This window comes from Microtus ochrogaster, chromosome 19, assembly GCF_000317375.1.
Source record: "Microtus ochrogaster isolate Prairie Vole_2 chromosome 19, MicOch1.0, whole genome shotgun sequence".
NCBI classification, from domain to species: Eukaryota; Metazoa; Chordata; class Mammalia; order Rodentia; family Cricetidae; genus Microtus; species Microtus ochrogaster.
In genome coordinates, this window is record NC_022021.1 from 27,266,781 (window position 1) to 27,287,393 (window position 20,613).

The 20,613-nt window shown below is 39.5% G+C and overlaps 1 protein-coding gene across 1 annotated transcript in view; it reads left to right on the plus strand.

Annotated features, from left to right (window-relative positions):
• Fyb1 (FYN binding protein 1) overlaps nucleotides 1-20,613 on the plus strand; it is a 128,650-nt gene that overhangs the window by 92,718 nt on the left and 15,319 nt on the right. The window contains exons 4-13 of the mRNA XM_005356591.3: nucleotides 6,050-6,096; nucleotides 7,488-7,507; nucleotides 8,031-8,065; nucleotides 9,238-9,358; nucleotides 11,771-11,930; nucleotides 13,127-13,271; nucleotides 15,137-15,159; nucleotides 16,667-16,736; nucleotides 17,650-17,787; nucleotides 19,483-19,508. Of these exons, the coding sequence (XP_005356648.2) occupies nucleotides 6,050-6,096; nucleotides 7,488-7,507; nucleotides 8,031-8,065; nucleotides 9,238-9,358; nucleotides 11,771-11,930; nucleotides 13,127-13,271; nucleotides 15,137-15,159; nucleotides 16,667-16,736; nucleotides 17,650-17,787; nucleotides 19,483-19,508 (785 nt within the window). The remainder of the gene's footprint in view (nucleotides 1-6,049; nucleotides 6,097-7,487; nucleotides 7,508-8,030; nucleotides 8,066-9,237; nucleotides 9,359-11,770; nucleotides 11,931-13,126; nucleotides 13,272-15,136; nucleotides 15,160-16,666; nucleotides 16,737-17,649; nucleotides 17,788-19,482; nucleotides 19,509-20,613) is intronic.

A 20,613-nucleotide genomic window follows, 5' to 3' on the forward strand; every position in this document is an offset into this window, starting at 1 on the left:
ACCAGGGCTTCTAACTTTCCAGAACTTGAAACTTGGCACATCAGCAGGCCACTGCCAGATAGCCTTACCTAACTCCTTTTGGAAATGTTTTGGTTTAGGTGAGTCATAATTTTGAAATTTCTCATAGGTTAAGGACAGAAAGAAGTGTTCCGGAGTGAGGGGCTCGTTCCTGTTAGGGTGGGTATAAAGCAGTTTCAGGTGTCTCTGAGATCACCTCTTCCTTCCAAAAAAATCAGGCAATAAAAGACTAAAAGCTAAACTTAGGAAGAGTGGATCCAGATGAGAAAACAACAGTCTTACATCTTTCAATGTTAGGAGATAGAACCCCAGTAGCTTTTGTTTGTTTGTTTGCTTGCTTGCTTGCTTGCTTGTTTGCTTGCTTGGCTTTACCTACCGGGGAATTGAACCAGGGCCTCATACACACTGGACAAGCACGCTGTCACTCAGCTACAGCTCCCCCCACCCTAATAGCTTTCCAACATGACAGGCTTACTGTTAAATGAACTTCATTCAGTACCGTGGCATGAAAACAAGGAGCTGTGGTGAAAGGCAACTCCACTGATAAGCTTGCTGCTCTTTCTCCTCCTTTGCCCCTCCCTCTGCTCCGCGGTCTGTGTTGTTGGTTGTGACTAGTTCCATTGTTCTCTTCTTCGCCTGTCTGTGGGGTTTTCCTCTAGGCCTTGAGCACCGAGCAGTTGGTGGCAGTTGGACTGGAGCTTGTTAGGACATTTGCACCTCTTTCTTACCCTCATCCTTGTCCATTTTATTCTCCGCCATCACTGCTATTGTGGTCACTATTTCATACTTACTATCTTAACACAATGGATGGCATAAGCTCAGACCTATATAAAATGGCATCAAATCTTATGTGGCATAATATTGAGTATGTGTGTGCAAATAACATTCTCTAGGGTAAGAAATGCTTTGCATGAATGTGCTAGGATAATACCCTTTGTTATTATCATTTAATTATTATCTATCCGGATGGTTTAGAAAGTAGATCAGTGTGTTGTTTGTTTACTTGTTTTAATATCCTTTGACACAAATGGCAATAATCCATTTTGATGATAAAGATTACTTAGTTTCACTGATAGAGAGATAACCACTCTGTCACAGTCAAAAGCAACAAAGAGCAGGCTTAGAGCTGGGGAACCAGAGGAGATATTGTCAAGGGGGTCAGGAGATACAGCAGGGGATGACAAGAAACCAGAATACCCAGAATACCTGTGAGCAGCTGGCCCGACTGGTAATGTGTTTACTAGGACAAACCTACCACCTAATTTCAATCTCCTGGAATCTACAAAAAGGTGGAAGGAGGGACCCAGCCCCTGAGCATTGTCTTCTGAGCTTCACTCATGTGTTCAGGCACATACACACACAGTTAACAGTTAAAAAACAAAACAAAAAAAAAAAACCCTTTCTAAGAACCAGAGTGAAGGGAAGCATGGGCTAAAGCATAGAATCCTGTATCAACAGGAAAGAAGATGTGAGATGCAGAAATAACGCCAGGTGTGATGGTACATACCTATAATCCCAGCACTTGCTAGGATTGAGAGTTCAAGGCCTCTAGGGAGAGCTACCAGGGGAGAGCTTGTGTGGAAGGAGATTGGGATCCCAGGGAGGGAGAGGGGAGGAGGGAGGAGAGGAATTCCAGGAGTAAAGCAGTGGGAGAAGAGAACTGATTGCACAAGCCCTGTGCCCTGCTCACTAGGAAAAGAGCTAGTGTAAGTATGGTAAGATCTATTTAAGTATATGGAAGACAGAGGCAGAACTATAATGGGCCCAGTCTCTCCTACCCACTTCAGGAGTGGTTTATAACACGTATATAAACATGTCGTCCCGTTTCCTCTGTACCTTCATCGCTTCCCTTTCTTGTGCTATTCTGAAACTACAAACATTATCTTATTTCACCCATAAACATTTTACTAGATAGCCCCCCAAATTAGACTTTGTGTGTTAGTATAAAATATCAACTGGGTCATCAGAATGACCCAGGCCTCTAATCCCAGCACTCAAGATTTGGCGACGGGGAGGTTACTAGGTCAAGGCCACTGGAGTTGTTATATAGTGAAACTTTGTCAAAAAAAAAAAAGTTTCAAACACATTGTACACGTATGTTTTAAGTTTGATTAAGCACTCACAGTTTTCCTTGGTAATTCACGTTCATAATTTTCTTTAACATGGAGGTTTTCCCACTACCTCAACTTTTCTTTATCCCTTGCAGTGTGTTTGTTGAGGTCATCAAGTTGTTCGCGGACAGTATGATTACCCTTGTCTGGGTTTTGTTTTCTGACTGTCTCTGTAGAGCGTTTTCATATTCTCTCCTGAAGACTGGTAATTGGATACAAGGTGACTTGATTGCATTAGGTCTTTCTTTCATTGTGTTTGATTTTGGGTTTGGGGTAAAACTTGTCTCTTGATTCTAGTGCATTCTTTTCTTGAGACTTACCTTTAGTTCATGTGTGTGTTTCGCCTGCACATACGTATGTGTACCACATGCATGCCAGGTGTCTACAGAGGCCGGAATAGGGTCTCAGATCCCCCAGAACTGGAGTTACAGCTTGCTACAAGTCACCATGAGGGTGTGGAAACCAAGGGAGGCTCCTCTGCAAAGGCAGCAGGTGCTCTTAACTGCTGAGCCATCTCAGTAGCTGCATAGTGTCCTTTCAACAGATGCTTATAACAAACATTTGACTCTCCATAGCAGAGAAGAAATAGGACTCTTTGGGAAACAGGACAGACAGCAAGGCAATGAGCATACCAAGCATATTTTTCTTAAGCCAATTTCGTACCCTATCTTTACATCACTGAAAGGAAATGAATAAACACTAAGATAAAAAATTATATTAAAAGAAAAAATTCCTTAAGTCAGAAACACACCTACTGAATGCTTTTTATGAACAAAGTGACAGAGAGAGAGAGAGAGAGAGAGAGAGAGAGAGAGAGAGAGAGAGAGAAGGATTGAGAGTGACATGTTTGTCTTCTTGGGTTACTGCATCATGTTATGTTAACATGTAATGTTAAAGATCCCATTAGCAAAAATCGTAAGCAAGGTTTACAAGGTGGGGGATGAGGAAAAGCACAACCAACAGTAGAAGAGGGGAAGGAGCTTCTACTAAAGATGGTGTTCTTACAGTGAGCCTGAGAGAAGGGAGAGATGGAGGAAGGAAGGACTCAGGGGGCCTACTAACTACAGAAAACTGGCAGATGTTGATGATTAGTGTCTACGGAGCTGAAGAAGAGGAAGAAACAACGGATGACTTGAAGCTTCAGTGGGATGTGTGGGTGATGGTGCTGTTCCTTGATGTAGGAAAGCTACTCGGGAGAGCAGGCTTAGGCTGCAGGGAAGGCGCTCCCTTCAGCAACGGGCTGAAGGACTTCCAAGCCAGAGCAGGGGAAGAGGAATTTCCAGACTCCTATACCTCTGATGGTACGAGACCACTGAGGTACAGTTATGTCTCTGACACTCAGTAGAGAGACCTGGCTTAGATAGAGATTTCACCATGGACGTGACCAATGTTGAGCTATTACAGGGTGTTGTAAGAACTTATGGAATCAGTCACCAACAAATGTAGAGTAAGAGGAAATGAAGAAAGCCAAAACAGAGACAAAAAAAAAATCATTGCTTACAGGGGAAGCTAAAAGAACATAAAGTCACAAAGGAAACTGTAGGATAGTGACCAGAGGGACAACAAGTAGGTCAGAAGGTATTTCCTATGTAAACAAAGGAGATTCAAGAATGGCAAAGTGGCCATTAAGGTGAAGAGTTATATAGCAACTCTAGTGAACCTGATCTTTGGGAGTTTTTAGAGAACTTGACAATACAAGACAGATAATAATCAATGAAGAAGAGAGGAAGGGATAAGAAGTAAAGCCAGTGAATAGGGGATTTTTTTAAAACCTGGCTGTGGGAAAAAGGATTATCTTGTGGCAATGTGGAAGATTTGGACAGGCAATTGTGGGACAAAAATTTTTCTGAGGAGACACTACATACATATCTCTCCCTAGATAAAGAACCCAAGAGAGACCAAACTATAAATACCACCAAAGTTCAACGTAGTGAACCAATTGGGTTACTTAGAGGAATATGCATGAGGGGTTACTTACAGGAGCAGAAATGATTCAAAGACCAAAGCCTACCCCCAGCATGGGAGACAGCTCACAAAAGCTGGGAACCCGGGGCACACTGCACAGCCTGCAGGTAGCTCCACAGATGAAAAATGTCGTAAGGGACTCAACCATTGTAAGCCTCTCCCAGGTTGGTTTCTGCTTCTTCCAGGCAGCTGGTCTCGTCTCAGAGTTTTCTTCACAGCTCAGCATATCAGAGTCTTCTTTGCAGCTTGGCATGTTTTCTCTGATGGAGGGGGGGGGTGAATTTAGTCAGTATCAGGGACTTCCTGAATCGATTGTGGTGGCTTGCCTTCGTGAGGGATAGAATGTTTCAGAATGTGTCGATCTCTGAGGAACTGTTAGGCAACAGCAAGAAAAAGTCTTAGTCTTGTTATGGATAGATAGCAGCAACTTGCACTGAAGGAGAAAACCGAGAGTGAGGTCTTTAGGCGTGAGGATGAAGAAAGGAGAAGAGTATAACTACCATGACAATGCGCGGAAAAGGGAGATAGTGGAAGACGCAAAACTCCTAAGAAGGTGTATGGAACAGGATATAGGTAGAGAAAATGGTGGACTGAAGGTAAGCATAGCTCAGCTACAGATAGATATGTTTGTGTTCTGAGGGGCTGTATCTTAATAGAAATCATTTTTCAGTTACTTCTATGTTATCAGTAGAACAAATGCAAGGTTATCTGATTTCCTAGGAGAGAAGACGAGATCATTTTTTGAGGAAAAGCGGTCAAGGTTTTGAATGGTATCAAAAAGGATAACTCAAGAAAGGTGGGCTAGGAAGAAGAGTAAATGAGATCATTAGATGAAGAGCTGAGATTGGAAACCAGTTACGTGTAATGCCCAGAGTAAGGATGGTTGACTGTTTTATACACATTTACTCACTGGTCTTAGAACAGGAATGGGGCACATAGCTGGCTACATATCGAGAGCTTGTGAGTCCTATGTACCGATGCTGCTCTTTTAGCAGAGCTGGGGTAAGCACTGGAGAGGGACACACATGGAGTTCAAGCGTTTGATGGAAGTGAAGCTGGTGTGATCTATTTTGGAAGGTGGATTAAGTCAGGGGTAGAAGTAAATTCTTGCTGTGTATGTGCTGGAGAACCAATCAAATCCTGGGAGAATCCCGGTGTTGAGTAACTGACTACAGATGGGCCTGCTAGTCCCCAAAAGCAATGAACCCATTGAATGTGTCCACAGTGGTGCCCGTGAACAGTGGGTGGCACACGCCTTTAGTCCCACCACGTGGAAGTCAGAGGCAGGCAGATATCAGTGGGTTCAAGGCCAGTCTGGTCAACAAAGTGGATTCCAGGACAGGACAGTCAGACCTGTTACAGAGAGACCCTGTCTTAAAAAACAAAAAACAAAACAAAAAAACAAACAACAAAAAAAAGAATGGATGGTGCTGAACTTGAGTTTCTTAGTACTCCTTTTTTCTTTTAAAATCCACAGTACTGCCCATTGGACTGGAGAGGGAGGGGGAGAGGAGTGAGGGGAGGGGGAGAAGGGTGGGAGGAGGGGGGGAAGGGTGGGAGAAGGGGGAGGGAAATGGAAATGGGAGGCTGGGAGGAGGTGGAAACTTGTTTTTTTTTTCTTTTCTCAATAAAAAAAAATCCACAGTAACAGCAAAAACACAATATCAAAACCTACTCCAGTGATGCATGAATTTTAAGTCAGAGCAAATATTAATAAAAAAACAATAATTCAATTGCTTTCTTTTTACATTTTTTTATTTTTGAGACTATATTATAATTAGAACATTTACCGCTTCCTCTGAACCTTCCTGAACAACTTTCCTTGCTCTCTTTCAGCCTCGGGGCCTCTTTCTTCATCAATCGCTATTACATACATATGTCTATGTATGTTTTCATTTGTAAAATGAGCAAGAGTGTCTACTTTGTTCTCACCCTTTTTTCTTTCTTGTTTTCAGAAATACTATAAGTGAAGAAAATCAAGATGGTGTCATGCACTCTGATGGTAAGGGGTAACTTTTTTAAAAAAATCTGAGCTGCATGTTTGAATTAGTCAAATGTCATGGAATCATTTATGGCATTAGCATCGTTGGTCTATATAGGAGCCCTTGTTTTATTCATGCCCCTATAATCCTCATGATTCATTACCTTCTTTCTCTCACTATAAGCAAACATCCTAAAATACTAATGTGTGTTTGCACGTATTCTTCTCGTGTGTGTGTGTGTGTGTGTGTGTGTGTGTGTGTGTGTGTGTGATTTATATAAAAAACTATGTAATAGGTTTTCTTTTGAGAATACTCAGCATAAGGTTTTTCCCAGCCCCTCTCCTCATTACTGGGTACACATTTAGTCCCTTGTCACTAAGAACTGAAGGGGAACCCCACACAGAGGGGGCTTGCTCCTGGACCCTAGATTAGGTCCAGACCACACCCACACACCTGTTTTCACGGAGATCCTTTATTAAGTGAGAAAGAAAAGCTGAAGTGGCAGCTCTCTGACTCAGGCAGAAAACAGCAACTAATGACCTTGCGGGTGTCATTTTTAAGAGGAGGAAAAGGAAGGACCTATTTTAGAATGGCCTAGGATAAGGTGGTAAAGGAGATAGGAAACCAAGGAGGAGGGGAAGAGGCCTGGGAGCTGCTGTTTGCTAGCTAGCTCATCACAGCTTGTTCAGCCTGCTTTCTTATAGAACCCTCATGACTATCATGGTCCAGCAATGGTACCACCCACAATGGGCTGGGTTCTCTGCCATCAATCACCTATTAAGAAAATGCCCTGCAGGTTTCCCTACAGCCTGATCTTGTGGAGGTATTTTCTTAATTGAGGTTCCTGCCTCTCAAGTAACTCTAGCCTGGATCAAATTGGCATAAAACTAGCCAACACTGTCCCTGAATTCTCTTTCCAATCCTCTTGTCCTTCTATGTGTATTATTATGATTGTTCTTAATATTATTGACTTATTAACTATAGCATTATGTCTTGATATCTGATAGAATGTATATTACACCAAATTCGAGTAGTCTTTTTCTTAACTTAGTCACCTTGACTTGATACATGATAGCAAATCCCAGAGAAAGAATGAGCCAAAAATTATGGACAATTTGTGATTTTTTTTTCTCTTGTGCACTTCACACAAGCACATACATCAAATGCACTATGCTTTATATACGGCAGTAAAACATAGCATTAATGTTTTTGACTTTGTCATTATCTTGGGAAAATTAATAAAATAATTCTATAATTAAATTACAAGTGTTAAAACTACCAAGTATCTAAGGCACATTTTTGTGCCCTAAAGTGTAAGTTCTGTTATACTTTGAACTAATATGAGTATTTTATCTAATGACCACATGTTGAAGTACTTCTTAATTACAATGTATTTTTTTTAATCCTGTAGGTCCTGGAACTCTAGAAGAGGTCAGATATTTTTATTTCTCTTTTTCTATTGCTAAAATTGGAGCATTTAACAATTACTATGACTCACTTTCTATTGTTATCAACAGACAAATAAAAAGTTTTACAAATATCAATGGTATTTTTTCCATTACTAACCTTACTTAATTGGAATCCTTGAAATATTATATGTCAGTTGGTATGCTGACTCACGGTAGTGTAATGCTGAAGTTCTGTCTGACTGCACAGCTAATGACTGAGCAGGACAGAGAATGAAATCTCCTTTGTTTGTTCCTAAGTATGTCACAATTTGAAAAAGAGAGAGAGAGAGAGAGAGAGAGAGAGAGAGAGAACAAGAAAAAGAAAAAGAGAGAAAGAAGGAAAGAAGAAAGGAAGAAAAGAAAGAAAAAGAAAATTTCAAATAAGCCAATTTAGCCTCAAATTATATAAACTCATAAACATTTATTTTAAAAATAAGTTTCCAATGAAATGTATGTATGACCTTTTGCAATAATCACAGGTAATAATTATCTGTTTTTCTTGCCAGGAACAAGAGAGTGAAGGAGAAACATACGAAGACATGTACGCATTGCATTTGTTACCATAAGAATTTTCTTCTAAGATGAATACAACATTTTATAAGAGGGAGCATGGGTGTGCAAAAGCACTAAGAAGAAAAGGCTTTATTTATATGTGTGATTGTAATCGCAAATGGAAGTTTCTGTCTCGCCTGGTCCCTCAGCCATTTAGCCCCAAAGAAACACACAGAAGCTTATATTGATTATAAACTGTTTGGCCTATTAGCTCAGGCTTATTACTAACGACTGCTTACAACTTAAATTAACCCAAAACTCTTATCTATGTTTAGTCACCTTTTATCAGTAAGGTATTTTCATCTTCCTGTCTATACTTCCTGCGTGGATACTGGCCAATCAGTGTTTTATTAAACAAATATGGGTGACAAATTTTTAGAGTGTACAAAACATTATCCCACATGTAATGGCATCCCTTATTTCACTATGAAGAACTAAAATTTTTTAACTCTCCACGCTACATAGGACTCTGGTGACAAACTGCCACGTGAGACCTGCAAGCTACTTGAGAGACAGTCAGGGACTAGACTCAAGAATTTGTATTTGCCCCTCTCAGTATCCTGAGGAGATGGATTCATTGTGTATTGTACCTTCTTCACTCAGACACAGAGGTACTATGGGCTGCCATTAGCATCCCGATGCCCACATTCTAATCTGCTGGATAGATATAAGAAACGACTCCATGACTCCACAATGGAGTTCAAAAGAGACAAAGAAGTTCCTTGGAAATTGTGTGAAAATAGGAGTTATCTTATTCAATCAAATGTTGAGCTCAGGTGTCTTAATTTTCTCCACCTAATTATTCAACCAGTTCTAACTAATCGCTACATCAAAATTAATACGAATGCTTGTGAACACATGCTCATGCATGCCCATGGAAGTGAGAGTGAGAGAGGTCAACGGGCCATGAGGATGGAAATGGTCCACATTGCAGTGGGGGGGGGGAGCTGGGGCTGCCAGCAAATCTATCTGTGACTGAGAGCTTCCTGCTGGCTGTACACAGTGTCTCACACACTCTGAATATTCACATCTTTAGCTTGTTGCCTTCACCTCCTCTTTAGAAACATTCTTCCGTAGTGGGTAGACACCTCTCTGTGTAGTGGTTTCTGACCTACAGACCCCTGCTCATTGTAGCCACAACTTAGCCATTTCTATTCACAGAGAATCATCCAAAGAACGAGACAAGAAACGGGAAAAGGAGGAAAAGAAGAGGTTAGAGCTAGAACGGAAGGAACAGAAAGAAAAAGAGAAGAAAGAACAAGAACTAAAGAAGAAATTTAAGGTAAGAGCTCACTTGCTGAAGAGGAGTGCGATAGCATCATTTTGAAACTTTTTTGTAACATTAGAAGAAAATTTACCAAGTTAGAGAGTTTTTTAATCATTGTTTTGAAACAATGCTTTTTGTTCGATACACCACCTTATCTCTACCATCAAAAATGAAACAAGACAAAAAAAATCCAAATAAAATTTAAGTAATTTATTATTGGCAGGTACCCAGGGATTTTATGTTGATTGAGGAGGTGAATACCTCATTACTGTGTGCCACGCATCTGGAACCACATACATAGATGTCCCAATGGCACATCACATAGTAGAGCAACGAACACAGTGTTCCTGGATGAACTACATTTCCTTGGAGCTACTAGAGATGCCCACGTCTGAATCTGAACTATACGCTTCTAATCTCTTACTGATTTCTAAAAGCTGCTGTCTCTCATGCCGCTTTAAATGTCTAAATTTCCAACCTCTTTCTTCTCTGATTTCTGGTAATTTTGTCACCTCTATTGCCACCACCACTGTGCTTCATGCATGATTAAACTTTCTTAGCAATACCACACTTGATGGCATAACCCATCTGGTATATTCTGGTGCCTGCCTCTGAAGTATTTGGAGTGATGATCTGAATTACAAAACTAGTCTTCACTTTTAAAGAAATTCATATCATTTTATTTAAATAGTTACTTCTTTAAATATTTATTTTACTAGAGGATTTAATGCATGGAATTGCAAAATATGACTCATGCCTAACTTCCCAGTACATTTGTTATGCTAAAACAAAAGTTCAACCACATGATACAAGGAAAACATCCAACTTGGAGTCATTTGGATCAATGTGGATACCAAGCCCAGCTGCACATACAAGCTCTGTGCTCTTGGACTTACTATTTATCTCTTCTGAGGTTCAGACTCTTAGTCTTTAGAGTGAAAATAAGTGACATTTTCCTATAGTTTGTTATGGGATTGAATGAAATATTATATAAAAGCCACTATATCTACTATGAGTTTTCACAGTTTTTGAGAAAAAAAACTTTTTTAAGTACAAGTAAAGTTATCATTGCAATGTGAAAACTAAAACAGTTTACTCATGCAGAATGCGTGACTACCAGGATGTATATTCTTTAAGTAAAAACTAATTTAATTCATATATATATATATATATATATATATATATAGTACTTTTCATGCAATATTGTTCATAGTTTTCAAGGATTTGAGATTAATTTGGAAAAGTAAGTAATACAGTGTTTCACACATTCATTCAAATAATATTGCTAATCACTAAAACAGAATGGAGAAGTCATATCAACAGGTAGGAACTCAAGCGTTGTCAAGTCTGGGACCTTATAAGCTATATCCCACCCAGGTGCTGATAGACACTGGGGTTTGTGAAGTGTGAGGTCCATCAGAATCATAGCACATCATAATTCAACTTAGGTTTTTCTTTTCCTTTCTTTTTGATGACATATCCATGTTTATTGACTACTAAAACAAATTAAAGATAATTAAGAAAGTCTGCTCAAAAACTGACAAGATAATATGTATTTCACTGATGCAGTAAGAAAATGCCAGCATGGAACCAGTTCACATTCTGAACACTGTATGGATTCCAGTCCAGTGCAGCTGCAGAAGATCTGTAATTCAAATATTCAAATTACAGATTGTTCACAAACAGAGGCCAACTGGAATAAATCCAGCTCAGCCCAAAACCTTTTTTACTTGGGTCTGATTTTACTAATAAATTCCATAACTGATATGATTGTTGGCTATCCACCTATGCTTTAAAAATGTTTTTCATGGTACATAATTAATATGTCACACAATTGATGACAGCATAGACTCAACAAAATAGTTTCTCCGCCAAAATATCACAATCCATATTTTTTTATCAAAAGATGAAAGACACCTTATCGAAGATACCAGTTTAGCAATAGAAAGTTCACGTCTAGGGACTCATGCTTAAGACATATTATACTGCTATTAATAAGCCACCATGCTATCCAGAATATTAGTTGCAAAAACACTGCCTAGTATTTGTTTACTATTTTTGAAGCTATTTCTAAAATGCTACCTTATTTGTAGCAGATAGTATTTACTACAGGTTTATATTCAGCAAATGAAAGTACTGAAGGAAGGAAAGGACAGATGGACGGATGTAAGAAAGGGTGGGCTAGTGCACATGAGGACATACATGGTGCCCTTTGATTAGATGTTTTCTCCAGGGTGCTTCCGTTCATCAGATCCCCGCCACTCTCTCATGATCCACAGATACGTGTTCTCCTGTTCTTTGTTGGTCTCGCTGTACCTCTGTAATTTTCCCTTGACTCTTTCACCAGGAATGACAGTTGTGGGATTATTGTCTTTCAAAATTGTATTCCTTAGTGGTTTTCTGTTATGCTTTTCTGTCATCTTGTAGCTAACAGGCCCCATTCAAGTCATCCATCATGCAAAAGCTTGTTGTGATGTCAAAGGAGGAAAGAATGAACTGAGCTTCAAGCAAGGGGAGGACATTGAAATAATTCGCATCACAGACAACCCAGAAGGAAAATGGCTGGGCAGAACTGCCCGGGGGTCATGTGAGTGCACCTTCAAGGCTTCAAGGACTGTGCTCGCTCTCTCGCTCTCTCTCTTTCTCATTCTCTCTCTCTCTCAATCTCTCTCTCATTCTCTCTCTCTCTGTGTTGTTTCTGTAATATTTTTGATTAGTTCTTTGAGAATTTCATATAACCTATTTTTATCATATTCATCTTTCCTCCCCCAACTCTTCCTAGATTCAACCCCTCTTTCCTTTTCAACCAACTTTGGGTCATTTTGTTTCCTTTTTCTTTTCCCATCAATACCAATTTACACTACCCGAATATTCTTGGATGTGTGGCCTTTCTCTGGAGTGTGGTCTATACCAGGGGCTATAAGCTTAGGGAAAACTGACTCTTCATTCCCCAACAACTAACAATGACTAATTGCTTCTTGGTTAAGGGGCAGAACTTGGTGCCTAACTTCTGACTCATGCTGGGATTTGATCTGGCTGAGTCTTGACAGGTGATCTCTGTCATAGCTTCTGTGAGATACTATGTACAGCTGCCCTGCTGTGTCCGGAGGACAGTTTCCTCGTAATCATCCTCCACTTCCAGCTCTTACACTCTTTCTGCTCCTCTTCTGCAATATCCCTGAGCCTTTGGAGGACACACACCACCAAAGGCACTTCCTCAAACAATAAAAAGATGTCTTCGCTTGCAATCTTGGCTTACAGACCTGTGCATAGCCACAAGTTTTATGTGTTCTGTCAGACGCTTACTCTATGGTACTTTTAAGTGAGCCAAGAATCAATTTGAAGATTCTAAAGCGTTGGCATAACACATTTCTTCTAATAGAAGTGGAGAACATAATGGCCTTTGTCAAATTTTACATTGTTCCTCACTAAAAAGAACTACATTTGCCATTTTAGACCTTTTTTTTCTCTCTACTTACTCAGTAGGATTCTTTTTCCTCTCTATGTGCTCAGTAGCATGTTCCTAACATGAGGCATGTGGGTCTGAAAGGCTCTAATGTTAATCCAAAAGGAACATATGGCTAGGCAGATCACAGGCTCTAGGAGAGAACATGGGTGTGCGCATGCGCATAGCCTGTGAACCAAACCCAGAGTTTTGGGCATTCGTGGCTCCATTCCCACCCCTAAAGAGAAACACGCAGGAGTAGATGAACAACTGATACTCAAATTATAACTCTAAAGTGTATAAGCTCCGGTTACCCAGACCCTTTTCCCTTTGGGTAGATGGCTACATTAAAACGACTGCTGTGGAGATTGACTACGACTCCCTGAAGCGGAAGAAGAACACTCTCAATGCTGTTCCACCGAGACTTGTTGAAGATGACCAGGAAGTCTACGATGATGTGGCTGAGCAGGATGCTCCCAACAGGTGTGTGACACACAAAGTGTAAGCCGATCACGGAATGCTCTCAATCGCTACACTAAATCACCATGTACCACAACCCTAGCTTGAGTGGAAGGCCACGGGAAACTCCATTGTCTTTTAATTTACTTGTTGGTCATACACATCTTGTAAACTTGAAATATAATGGGCTGTACAGTTGTGTTAAACATGTTGTCTACTACAAAGCATTTTTAGAATATTTATTATGATTTGAACTTACAGATATATCTAAATGAGTATGATTTGGGAATCTATGGAGTAGAAGATATAAAGTATAGTTTCCTTTTTTTCACCCTTCAGTCTCGGAGTCTAAATGCATTTTCTGTCATTGATTGAAAATATAACAGAAAAAAAATGACCTCCCTCCATTCCTACTCCAGTAGACTCCTTAAAAGTCAAATGTCAATCCACTACAATCCCTAGATGATGACTAAAGGTCCACTTTCCAGTATCTATTTTCTCAACTACATTAGAGCGCCATTTCCTCCTACAAAAATAAGCACGCTTTTATAAAGCAGAGGAACAGAAACAGAACATCCTGTTTAGAGCAGAAAACAAAGGCCATCTTCTCCCTCATGCCCATTATTGGTTTCTCAGAACTATACTAAAATACTTGAGATCTTGAACTTATAAAGAGGAAAGGTTTATGGATCACATGTGCTGTAAGTTCTAGTCTGAGATCAAGCCAAGTGCATACACTACATACAAATATGAATAAATTCACGCTACCGATGAAATGAGCAAATGGTAGCTCTGCTCCTAGCACATGACGTTCTCAAGGCACTGGATCTGAGACTCTCCAGGAGGAAACACATTCATTAGGAACATCAGCTACCCAGAATGCACTTGATTCTAAGTATTGCCTCATGCGCAGATGCGGCAGGGAAAATAGAAATGAAGAAGAAAAGCAGAGAGGGTGCATCAACTTCTCCACAAATCAACTGCTAGAGTGTGGTGCACCAAGCCGTTCTACAAAGTTCCCTTGACAACAGTATGCTTTTGTTTCTAAGTTAACCAAAGATATGCATCAGGCTAATTCATCCCACTAGCCTGTAAAAGTAATGTAAAGATTGGTACTATTATATGGTTGTCCTGTATCTTGATAACGTCAAACTTACTGCTGTTGCTGGCACTTTACCCAAAGGTCAAAACGGGGTTGGGGTTGTAGCTAGGTTCAAAGAGGGCTAAGCCCTTGGAGTCTTGGAGTCTTTCCTGCAAGATGGTAGAACTGGACAAATAGATAATGTCTAGGTTTTCCCAGTACCCACGCTTGACTCTCCCATGACTCACACAGGAGATACAGGGCAGAACACATAACACTAGATGCTAAATCAGAAAAGGTTCTTTTAAAGGTGATCTGGAATTAGAGAAGTAGGGGACACATCTTATAAAAGCTCCATCAAGGTCACAGCTTAAAAGTTTTTTCATAAAATAAGATATAATGATACCAGATTAAGAGTCAGATACTGTGGTTCTAAGATGCTGAAGAGAGTTGAATTAAAGGCAATAATAATTGTCCTAATTGACTCCTAAAATAACACACAGTAGTTTTTAAAGTAACTTTAAATTTAATGTATAATTACTGAAAATTGCTTCTTGGGAAGTCTATTAAAAGCACGAGGCATAATTGCTGTGAACTATAGTACCCTGACCCAGTTCTTGCTGGTTGTGTATTGGCTATGTTATATTGTCTTGTCGTGATGCATCTACTACAATGAACGTCCTTGCTCTTCAAAGGTTTCATCCGAGTTTTTAAAAGAATGTTAACGTAAACAGTCGTCTCAGTTTTTGAATTTCCCTGCTTGAAAACTGAACAATTCATACATTTATTATTTCTGCTTTGTTCTCAGCCACGGTCAGAGCGGAAGCGCAGGTGAGATGAAAGCTTTCTATGTTTGCAGTCTTGACCACGTTTGAGTATGCTCATGCAAACCCTATTGGCTAACAGTCAGAGGGACTTTTTAGATTCCTATACATAAGGGATTTTAAATACGATTTTATTACTCTATATCCATTGTACATGGTACTGGTTTCTATAAAAGATTTTTGTACAATCATATAATGAATTTATCATATTTCCCCAACCTTCACCTTTCCTCCTTTCTCTCTCCACCCCTTGGTAACCTTTGTTCCCCTAAACAGTTTCTCTTCTGCTTTCTTGTCATACACACATATATGATCTTATGTAGCTATATAAAACCTAAGAACCAGAAATGAAAGAACTAGTGAGGTTTTTTTAAAAAAATATTTATGTATGCATGTATGTATGTATGTATGTATGTATGTATGTATGTATGTATGTATGTATACAGTGTTCTGTCTGCATGCATGCCTGCACGCCAGAAGAGGGCACCAGATCTCATTATGGATGGTTGTGAGCCACCATGTGGTTGCTGGGAAATGAACTCAGGACCTCTGGAAGGGCAGCCCACAGTACTCTTAACCCCTGAGCCATCTCTCCAGACTCAATTAGGAGGATTTTAATGTGGAAAAAGGATTGACCGGGAGTCTACAAGCCAGATTCCAGTCCTGGTCACCAAGTGACTGTGAGGCAGTCACCTCTGTCTTCCGGGTTTGCCAGGGATCCTAGCGTGACTCCACTCCCAGTGTCTTGGGAAAGTCTTGGTTTCTACAGACTGTCTGAGCACAGAATAAATAATGCCCCTTGCTTCCAGAACTCTCCCTGTCTAGATGGCAGACTGTATAGCTACCTTGGTGATTCTTGCTAAAGACAAAGGCAGCAAAATCAAGAGCTCAGATTCTCACACTGAAAGTTGTATTTCAAGGTCGTTTTCCTGCACGTAGAAGGTTGCCAACAAATATACGTTGATATAACAAAGCTCCAAAGAACAAAGCATAACCAATGAAACAAGAAAGGGGTCTGGTCTGCTATATATGTATTAAAATGTGGCCTCTCTTTTCGGAGTTTCAGTTACTCTTAGTGTTTGTAGAGTTCAATCCATTGCCATAAAGATAAAGATTAGTCTTTTTTTCAACATCTGCTCACTGTTAGCTGAATTTTTCTTACTGCCTCCTCACTTCTCTCTTTTCATGAATTTGACTTCCTCTTCTGTTTTACAGGTTCTCCTATTAATTCTCACACACTCGTTTTACATAAATCCAGAGTACCCATCATCATCACTCATTGCATTATTATGGCTTTGGCCCTAAAATGTTTTTAAAATAATCTATAAAGCAACTGAATTATTAACTACCCATGTGATGCTGGGAAATTTTAAAGTTTTCTACTTAAACAGATAATATGAAAGCATCCTGCATTCTGCATCCAAATAGGGGAGAATTAGTATCAAAACCAGAGTGACCTATATATGAACAAATTGCAAAATTGACAAAAGGTTTCTTCCCTCACCCAAATGAAGGTATGTTCCCACCGCCACCACCAGATGACGACATTTATGATGGGATAGAAGAGGAAGAGGCTAATGATGGGTAAGAATAATCACTGAATTGCCTTTGTTCAGGCAAAATATTACATCTATGGAAATCTAGTTTTCATTTCCAGATAGGATTAAGTAGTATAAATTATTGCTTTTAGTCAGTCCTAAAATTGACGGTAAGGGTAAATCAAGAATGATAATTGTATCACACTGTAAGTGAAATGGTAGATTGGAGAGAAATCTCAATTATGAAGAAAAAGATGAAATGAAAAGAGGGCAAATTACAAGTGTTGTGAATGTTTTTAAACATTTTCCAATCACTTATCTATTAATCAATACTTTACTTTTACAACCACCTCTGAAATTTGTCAGTTTACATGCCTGGAATGTTTTCTGCATAATGACATAACTATAGCTGGATGCCAGGGCTCACACCTGTAATTCTATCGCTCTAGTGGCTTAGACAGAAGGATCACTTCAACCCAGGAGTTCAAGGCCAACCTGGGCTGCAGGGTGAGAACCTTTTGCAAGTACATTGAGACCATTTGCTATCTATGGTATCGAATAGCTAATCCTTTGCTTAATATTAAGTATCTTTATTTTGTAATAACAATTTTAAAAATCTTTTAAGTTAAATTTTCTTTCCATTTTAAAATAGAGTAGTTAAGATGTAGTAATTATTTTACTTTCATCACAAGTAGACATTTTAAACTTAATTCTAACTGACTTGACCTAGCTTTACGTTTTAGGAACCTAGGTAAATCTTTACTGGATAAGTAAAAAATAACCAGCCTGATGAAAGAAATATTCACTCACCAGAATTTATACTTAGTAGCCCCATATTATTGGCTACAGTGCCCTACTTACTGGTCAGCATAGTGTAATTATGTAAACTCTGAATGTCCACACAATGTCTTCGTGGTCTGCTGACTGTCCCATTCTGCTCGATGCCTGATGCTCCAAAGATCCATGCTGCAGGGCGAAGAGAAGACTAGCACGTGGTCCTGGGGGATTTTGAAGATGTTAAAGGGAAAGGAGGACAGGAAGAAAAGTACCCGAGAGAAACCTAAAGTCTCTGAGTCAGACAGTAATGAAGGTTCATCGTAAGAGTCAACTGACCGCCTTCAGTGCACAATAACTACACTAATACCGGTTTAATTGAATGCTACTAATATTGTATAACCAATAAGCACGTCCTGATGCACTTACACCACTTTACTGATATTTTCCATTAATTATCCTACATTCATCTCGTAGTGTGTATTAATTACATGAGAGGACCCCGATTATGCTGAAATTATCATGTAATTGTAAGATATACTATACTCTCCCTGCAAATTTGTACAAAGACAAACACACACAGACACATAGACACATAAACATACTCATACATATTCAAGCACACGCAGTCATTCATGAACATGCATGCTACTTAGGATTTCTCCAACCTGTATGGCCCCATCTAAAACTTTATTACTATTGCAGCCTACATTTTACATTATACTGACTGCTTTGAAAACTCATTATCTCCAGTAAAGCTAATTTGTTAAACTAAAGGACATCATTTAGATTTTTTTCTGAATATAATACTGAAATTTTTATAACTGTTCTACAATAGTAATTTATTATCTTAACGATATACCTATATAGGCTTATTCTCAGCATTTCAATTTTATCTAAATAAATTTATCTAATTTATCTAATACATAAATTTTCTCTTCCCATCCATCCTCAAAAGACCTCTTAAAATAAGTTCCATCTATATATATTGGAAGGATCCTAACCATGGAGAGCCTTTCTGCTTCGCCTTTTGAATGAGTTCATCACATTTCACTGAAATCCTTTTGAGATGTTTTCACACTCACATTCCTAATTTTATCTGTTTTGGTAGAGCACCAGAATAGCAGTCAATAAACGGTACACTTGCAATTCTGAGGGCACATAGCAAGAAGTCTTCTCTTGAGCGACATTGCTCAAATATGACCTTTACCTGGGGTAAAGGAAGAGACATTTTCCTTCCTCTGTTCACATTCCCAAACTCTGAGTTGAGGTTATTTGAGTGAATATTCTCAACTTCTACTTACCGGTTATTTCTGTGCTATACATGAATCTTTCAGAAGTGTGTGTGTGTGTGTGTGTGTGTGTGTGTGTGTGTGTGTGTGTGTGTTCGCGTACGCGCATGTAGCTGTCATACTTTGGGAAATAATAAAAACAAATGTCCTTTTCTGCTACAACTAAATACCACCTAATCTTGGTTCCCTCCCACTCCTCTCCAGAGCTCTCACTGCCTGGTTGAAATATACATTCCTTTCTTGTTCATCATTGTCCAGTTTGGTGTAGATCTGTGCATACCAGAGAAATGAGGTCACATGCCAGTGACTGCTGTTGATTTTGACTCTGTAATTTCAGTCCTCAATTCAAATAAACAATTTGGGCCAGACCTATGGACAGCATGAGGCTACAAAATACTGAGTCCATTTAACATACTCTGGTGTGAAAATATGCCCAAACTATAGAGCAAATCGGAAATATTGGTCTATTGACTGGGTAACATAAACAATTGTTTATGTTCTGGATGGGTTTTGAACAACAAAATTGCTTCAAAACTAGTCTCGGCAAATGTCAGATTGATGGCTAGAGACTAGCAAGAAATGAAGGATGAGAAAGGTATGGTGCTCACCAGATTAACCATTTCACACATCTAGAATACTGACTCTCTCACTTCTCTCACATGTAAAGGGATTAAGTCCAAGGTTCACATTAATTTGATTTTAACTGTACTCTCTTCTTTTTTTCAGTTTTCCTTCTCCTCCTAAACAACTGGGTATGTAATAAAACCTGTGTGTTTTACAAATTATTTCTTACACCTGAGATAGTGAAGCATTGAAGGTCACCAAACATTGAATGTACCTGCTTGAAGTCCTGACTGCAAATGATAAATATGTCACATTGCATAAGCAATTTCACCCTGAATGATTCCAATGACCCAGTAATAGAATAACAGACTCAAAAAATAAACACGTAAAAAAATAAAAAGATTCACCTATCAGATACTTCTCATTGTTGTGATAAAACACCACAATATTTCTCCCAGAAGCAGCATGGCCAGGCCTGTCATAGCAGTAGAACATTCCTTGGTATCAACATCTGTATTAGATACTTTTCTATTACAACAGTGCACCTTGGTGAAGGCAAGGAGGCTTGAGCAGAAAAACTGAGGCCTTGCACCTTGAGCCGCAAGTAACAACAGAGAGTGAGCTGGCAATGGTGCATATCTTTTCAACTCTGAAAGCCACCTCCAGTGACAAATCTCACCAAGGCCATACATACCTGCAAAGCCTGCCCAAACAACAGCACAAACTGGGGACCAATTATTCAAATGCCTGAGACCATAAGGTACATCTTGTTCACACCAGCACAGACGGCTTCAAAGTATTGATCTGAAAGCCACTGAGGCATAGAGGTAAGAGGCAGGTGATGGACACCAGCGTCAGCTGAGCCCACCCCAATTCAGTCCATGCTGAAAATGCACAGTTCCTGCTTGAAAGTGTGTGAAAACATGCAAAAGACACACAACCGGACACTTTCGGATAGTCTTCCTCTAACTCTTTGGGGAAAAAGGGTAACAATGTCTTCTTTGTACAATTTCAGTCATCATTTTGAAAATGCTGCTGGGACAGATCTTTTCAAGACTGTTTAAAGTTTCTCTGAATAAAATGTTGTCTCCAAAAACATTGAAAGGCTTTTTAAAGAGTTTACCTACTTAAATTCATATTCTTTTAAGTATGCTGCTGGTGGTGGCACACACCTTTAATCCAAGTACTTGGGAGGCAGAGGCAGATGAATCTCGATGAGTACAAGGCCAGCATGGTCTACAGAGTGAGTTTCAGGACAGCCAGGGTTACACAGTGAAACCCTGTCTCGAGAAA